The sequence below is a fragment of the Diplotaxodon limnothrissa genome, linkage group LG7 (genome assembly GCF_057381915.1).
Source record: "Diplotaxodon limnothrissa isolate DT_005_m linkage group LG7, D_limnothrissa_male_GT1.1, whole genome shotgun sequence".
In the NCBI taxonomy this organism is placed as follows: domain Eukaryota; kingdom Metazoa; phylum Chordata; class Actinopteri; order Cichliformes; family Cichlidae; genus Diplotaxodon; species Diplotaxodon limnothrissa.
In genome coordinates, this window is record NC_140602.1 from 19,924,805 (window position 1) to 19,931,643 (window position 6,839).

The following is a 6,839-nucleotide window of genomic DNA, read 5'->3' on the forward strand; positions in this document are numbered from 1 at the left end:
CACTTCATGATAGGCTGTGTGAAATTCAAATGTATTAGGTTTTGTTGGCTTCAGGCTTCAGCCAGGCCTATGGACATTTTTTTGTAACGTTGTAACACTGTTTGCTGAAAAGATACTCACAAAGTGCTGGTGTCATATTCACATTTGATTATGATTATAAGAGTGTTTTGTTCTCAAGTTAAATGGCATTCTGAAAAGCTGGTGAAGAACTGTTTTAAAAATGGACACACTGCTCTGGTTCAGATCAAAGTCACTTGTGCAATTGAGTGGAAGATAATGTCTTCATGGTTCAAGGTTCATGGCCAATCTATGGGTTAGCCTTGAGAGAAGTGCGCTGCAGTTCAATTGTCCACATTTTGGACACAAACATGAATCTAACAGCGGAAAGCCACAGAATCCCTTTGAGTAATGGTAACAGTATTCCACTCCTGGGACTGGGCACCTATGGGGACCCTCAAACGGTGAGGAAAATATCACGTAGTCTCTCTATTTCTAGATTTAGAGTGCTGTGTTTGATTCCCCGTTTATGCGAGGCTTGTTTACCTTTAGTGATTTGAGTTTCACTGAGAAGTACACACTGTGGCTGTAGCTTAAAAAAAATCAAATAAAATGTATATTTTCTGTGATTTTTTTTAAAGACACCCAGAGGCACTGCATTGGACTGTGTCAAGCTGGCCATAGATGTGGGCTACAGGCACTTTGATGGGGCGTTGGTATATTTCAACGAGCATGAAGTGGGTCAAGCCATTAGGGAGAAGATAGCTGATGGAACCGTTAGAAGAGAGGACATCTTTTACTGCGGAAAGGTAATATTTGTTAGCTTTTGTTTAATCAACTTTCATTCCTATAAACCTATAAGAATTAATCATGTTATTGCAATGGTCTGTTGCCTGGATGTTCAGGTTGTTTAAATTGTTTTTTAAATTTAGCAATGTTATTTTTCTCAGCTCTGGAATACCTTCCATCCACCAGAGTTGGTGAGACCAGCCTTAGAGAAGACATTGAAAGCCTTAAAACTGGACTATGTGGATCTCTACATCATTGAGCTTCCAATGGCCTTCAAGGTTTCTAAAAAATAATTTTACTAATTTTTACAGCAAAGTATTTTTAATTATTTATGCAAAATTAGATAATAGGGGTTCAAACACAAGAGCTGCATAGCAAATACTTCAAATCTGGCCGTTGCCACATTACACACATTAGAATCAGATAAGATTATGTAGACAGGTGTTTGGTTAAGATTGGGTACCTGGAATCAGTATGTTTCTTTGTTTAAGCGTTTTGACCATGAACACATTGTGTCACCTTAGGTCACTATAAATTATATGCTTAAATAACCACTTTTAATGCAAAGTATTTAATTATGCATATATTTTAGCCTGGAAAGGCCTTTTATCCAAAGGACCAAGATGGAAACTACATCTACCACCACACAGATCTCTGTGCAACATGGGAGGTGAGCTCTATTAAAACAATGGTCATACTATGTAAAGTCTTTGCATGTCTACTGCTCATCTCTAATATAATATCACTATGAAATTAAAAATCTGTTGTTTTGTTATGTAAATTGAAATACTTTTTTACATTTGTATTAGCAGCTTGCATGAGAATATGCTTTTCCTCCACATGTCAAGCTAAGCATGACTTCATTGCAGGGCTTGAATGAATGAATCCCGATCAGCACATCAAGGATTTCATTCTTCATGTAGTTATGTTATCATAGGCAGAAAATATTAAAATCAACGAGCAGAACTTAACACAACCTTTGTAGCGACATCATAAAGCCGTCACTACAAATGAAATCTAACGATTGAGCTCTTGAGCCACCTCTAAGTTCTTTATACTTTGATTTTAGGAGCCAGACTTCCATGTGATGTTTAAGAGGTCTTGAGAACCAGTTCTCCAAGCTATTATTCTTAAGTCATTGGGTGGTTTTCATTTCTGCATTTCGGCCAGTGGTGTCGGTGATTCTGTCAAAAAGTGGAATGTAGAACCGAATGGTTATCACTCATTGATTGGCCTTCCGTGACCCCAGATCACAATGTTATTGAAGCAGTGTTGGATCATCTTGACAGAATGGAACAAAATGCAGTCAACACTGAAAGAAGAGCTTTGAATATCCTTCTAGCAGCCTGGAGAACTATTCTTGAAGACTACTTAAAGGAGTTGCAGACTGTGTTAAAGAATAAAATTGGGCATGTCTAATAAACTTTCAAGCTTGTTAGAATTCTAAAAACTCTATTTTGTTATATGTATAATTTTATATTTTGGTTAGTCTGCACCTATTTTCCATTTTGCAAAATATTTCTTTAAAAGGGAGATGGCTCACGACTTTTGTACTTGCATTTGTACTGCATGCATCTAATAAAATATTAGGTAGGCATTGTTTTATCTTATTCAAGTGTTCTTACATGTTAATACTGGTCAGAGTGTTTTTTTCTGCAGCACATTACTCTCAAGGACAGTGTCATAAACAGTTTTTTTTCCTTGTGTCTTGTATTTTTCTTGGCTATCTCAGTTAGCCTGTAAAGATTACTACTATCAATCTTTGATAAGATATTAATATTTTCTTCTGTCAGGCTTTAGAGGCTTGCAAAGATGCTGGACTGGTTAAGTCCCTGGGAGTCTCCAACTTCAATCGCAGGCAGCTGGAGCTGCTTCTGAATAAACCTGGTCTCAAACACAAACCCGTATCCAACCAGGTGATCCCAGTTTGTTTCCTGACCCCTAATGACATCTCAATGAGGGTAGTTTACAAAGTAAAAAAGTACTGTACGGCATACATTAGTATTCTGGGTTTTTAATATGAAGGCATTTCTAAAATAGACTCTCTGCCAAAAAATAGTCAAACACTATGCTGAAATACATTTTCTTTCATTAATCTAGATTAAATGGAATAGATTTTACTTTTGATTCCCATCCAGTTTCCTTCCTACTTGTAAGACTGAGCCCTGTCATCTTTTTCCCTTCTTCTTATTTACCTTTAGGTCGAATGCCACCCATATTTCACACAACCAAAACTTCTGGAGTACTGTCGTCACAATGACATCGTGATTGTTGGCTATTGCCCAATTGGCTCCTCCAGAGATGCATCTTGGTAGGTTTGAAAATATATACACTTATGTAGGCTGGTGTGAGGTCATTGTGATTTTATCCCCCCTGTTACTGCATTAATGTGAGACTGCAAAAATAAAAACAAATTATTGTTGTTACCAAACCCTCAACGTGACCCTAAGCAGAATTCATTTGGTAAATGACATGGTGCGTATTTAACTGTGTCTCTTTTATAGGGTGAATTTGAAATGTCCTCCTCTGCTGGACGATGAGGTGCTTGTATCCATTGGGAAAAAATACAACAAAAGTAGTGCCCAGGTGGCCCTGCGCTTCAACATACAGAGAGGAGTTGTAGTGATCCCAAAGAGCTTCAACCCTGAGCGGATCAAACATAACTTCCAGGTACTGTACCAACATTTTTAACTCTATGTGCACGTAAAGTCAAAGTTATGGTACCATTGCTGCCCGGTTTTAACTCTTACATGCATTTTTGGTTATATTTGACCATTTTGACATTGGAGAACAGTAAATATACCCAAAATGCCACCTTTCTGGCCTGAAATTTGATGATGTTCCCTAAAATGACCCAAAATTAAAACTATTTTAAAATGTTATACTTTTGAGCAGGTGCTACAAGTTTTTGTAGGCTGATGCGCAGCCCACATCCTCAACTCTGCTGTTTAAGCCCCAAATGCATTTTCCTTACACATGTGGAACATTCAAGGGGAAATAAACAGGCCTTGCAACAGTGTGAGATTTATTGCCAAGAAGCATTGTTACAACAAACAAATAATCCACCAAACACAAATATCCGTAGGTTTTGCAACAAGTTTAGTTATAAGTGTAATTATATTATTAGCCTACACTGACTGGTGCTTGTGCTTTGCACCTGTAAACAAAAGTAAGCATTATGTAAGAAAATAATCGAACAATAAACTAATTAGGACCCATTTTGTCTGAGCTAAGTGAAATTAAAAAGAGATCGAAACAGGGATCAAAAGAGGAATTAGAGGTCATAAGATTATAAAGTCACCTGATCTGCCATTTCAGTAAATGTAAGAAATGTGCAAATGCTGCACAGGCAATGCTTTGAATGCTCAGACTATTTTGCAATAAGCAAGTTTTTTACTCTAAGTTTAAAATAATATTGAATTCACAAAGACATGAGGACAGCCTTTAATGTTTGTAGTGATTATACATGGTTATGCAATAAATCCAACCAGTTCCAGAATGGTTTTGCCATTTTCACCTTTAATAAAATCTCATGAAATCGTTATCGCTATTATTTTCATGTCTAAAGTAAATCAGAGCACGAGATTGTGCATAATATTTATTTTTCTCCCTGCTCTTTGAAACATTAATTAAAAATTAATCCTCCATTAATGTCAGCTAGACTATTTATACACTCTAAATAGATCTGTAGTTCAGACTTTGTTGTAGACACTTAGGAATCCTGGCATATCATAATGCAAAGACATGAAATATATACAGTATGTAAGGGTTAAACAGTTGAATGAATGAAATAATGAATGGATGAATTTAAACAGAAGCAAATTATTTTTTTCAGATATTTGATTTTTCACTGACTGAGGAAGAAATGAAAGCCATTGAAGCACTGAACAAAAATATTCGGTTTGTTGAGTTGCTGATGTAAGTACAAGCTTTGACGGACAAATATCTAAACATTTTTTTGTTGTATAATGCATGAACCAAATCCTCGATATTAATGGTAGTAAACACTTTTTTTTAAAACTCAGGTGGAGTGATCATCCGGAGTACCCCTTTCATGATGAATACTGACCTTTGTAACTTTTACGTGATGTACTTGATTTTTAAGAAAGATGGAATAAATAACAGAGAAATAAAAGTTCACACATTTGTTGAACCAGCTTAGTTTAGTTTGCTACCAGTTTGGTACATTTTCCACTCTAAACACTAGAGGTCTCTAGCTCACAGTGGATTAAAAGAAGTCTAACAGGCCCATAATTCATTGTTAATTTCACCAGCATAAACAGCAGCTGCATTTAAGACTAAGATCTTGAGCCACCCTTCATTTCTTTAGATTTGCATCCAAGGAGCCAGACATTTTTTTCAAATTTTTTAAAGTGGTCTTGAGCAATAGTTCTCCAAACTTTCTGCAGGTCTTTCAAAGTTTTTCTTTGGATATTGAATAATTTAAAATCATTTTAGTCCAGTACCATTTTCACAGGAATGTATCTTTGGGCACTTTGTTACTAGTAGCCTGTCACAAAAATTCATGATTTGTTCGTGTATTTGAAAAATGCCAGTGATAGCACAATACAATAGTACTAACGACAAAAAATGAAATACTATTTTTGCACCAATACAATGATAGCCAAAGAGCTATTGGCAAAACATTTGGCATGTCTCACCATGCCGTGCGCTGTGTCCTTAGAAAATCTGAGGAAACTGGGTGAGGAGAGGACAAAAGAAAAACCAGGCCTAAAAAAACTATTGGCAGCAAAAATCTGTCTAAAAGTCATGTCTTCATGAATAGGAAAATATCAAGCAAATGCCTGACATAAGACCTGAGAGATGCATCTGGCCCTTCAGTTTTTATCAAGTCTCATCAAAAATGTTCTCAGCGGAAGAGCGGCTGTCAAGAAGCCATTCTTATCAATCAGAATCAGAATTAGCATACTTTATTAATCCCTAAGGAAATTATGTGGGTGCAGTTGCTCCAGTACAGTAACAGAAACAATACAATATGTTACAGATTTAAGAAATAGCACAATATATACAAATCACTTAATATTAAATTATCAAGGATCAAGGACTGACAAAGGTGAATAATAAATATCAAGGATTGACAGAGGTGATTATAAATTAAACTCAACCAACTATATGATTGTGGTGGTTGTGTGAGTGAGCCGTGGTGTGTAAAATGCTTTGAGTGCTCAAGAGGAAAAGCACTATAAGAACCAATCCAATGACCAGTAACTGAAAATCAGTGGCAACATTTATTATAGAGTGAAGAATACAATTTATATTGTAGGGTAGAACCTACAATAATACATAGAGAGAAAAACCCAGCAATCATATGACCCCCCTTTAAACAAGTACTTTGGCCCAGTGAGGGGCGGCCATCTGCCGTGACCAGTTGGGGTGAGAGAAGGAAAACAGGATAAAAGACATGCTGTGGGAGAGAGACAGAGGTTAATAACAAGTATGATTCAATGCAGAGAGGTCTGTTAATACATAGCGAGTGAGAAAGGTGACTGAAGAAGAAATACATGCATCATGGGAATCCCCCAGCAGCCTACACCTATTGTAGCATAACTAAGGGAGGATTCACGGTCACCTGATCCAGCTCTAACTATACTTTAGCAAAAAGGAAAGTTTTAAGCCTAAGCTTAAAAGTAGAAATAGTGTCTGTCTCCCGAATCCAAACTGGAAGCTGGTTCCACAGAAGAAAACTGAAGGCTCTGCCTCCCATTCTACTTTAAAATACTCTAGGAACAACAAGTAGGCCTGCAGTGCGAGAGCGAAGTGCTCTAATAGGGTGAAATGGTACTACAAGGTCATTAAGATAAGATGGGGCCTGATTATTTAAGACCTTGTATGTAAGTAGCAGGATTTTGAATTCAATTCTGGATTTGACAGGAAGCCAATGAAGGGAAGCCAATATAGGAGAAATGTACTCTCTCTTTCTAGTCCCTGTCAGTAGTCATTGTAAACATGTACACAGGAGGTCATTAGAGAGATACAGCAGTGAGCGTGTACAGTCATCTGTATTACATCGTGGAAGTTCTGTCGTGGTTTTG

The 6,839-nt window shown here is 36.8% G+C and overlaps 1 protein-coding gene across 1 annotated transcript; it reads left to right on the forward strand.

Annotated features, from left to right (window-relative positions):
- The first annotated feature begins 127 nt into the window (after nucleotides 1-127).
- On the forward strand, nucleotides 128-5,122 carry LOC146628196 (aldo-keto reductase family 1 member D1-like). The gene is made up of 9 exons (XM_085359410.1): nucleotides 128-461; nucleotides 639-806; nucleotides 948-1,064; nucleotides 1,379-1,456; nucleotides 2,580-2,702; nucleotides 2,988-3,097; nucleotides 3,291-3,456; nucleotides 4,622-4,704; nucleotides 4,812-5,122. Exons 1-9 carry the CDS (start codon nucleotides 285-287, stop codon nucleotides 4,852-4,854), a joined length of 1,065 nt encoding a protein of 354 aa, XP_085215536.1. The 5' UTR covers nucleotides 128-284; the 3' UTR covers nucleotides 4,855-5,122.
- Nucleotides 5,123-6,839: the final 1,717 nt, after the last annotated feature.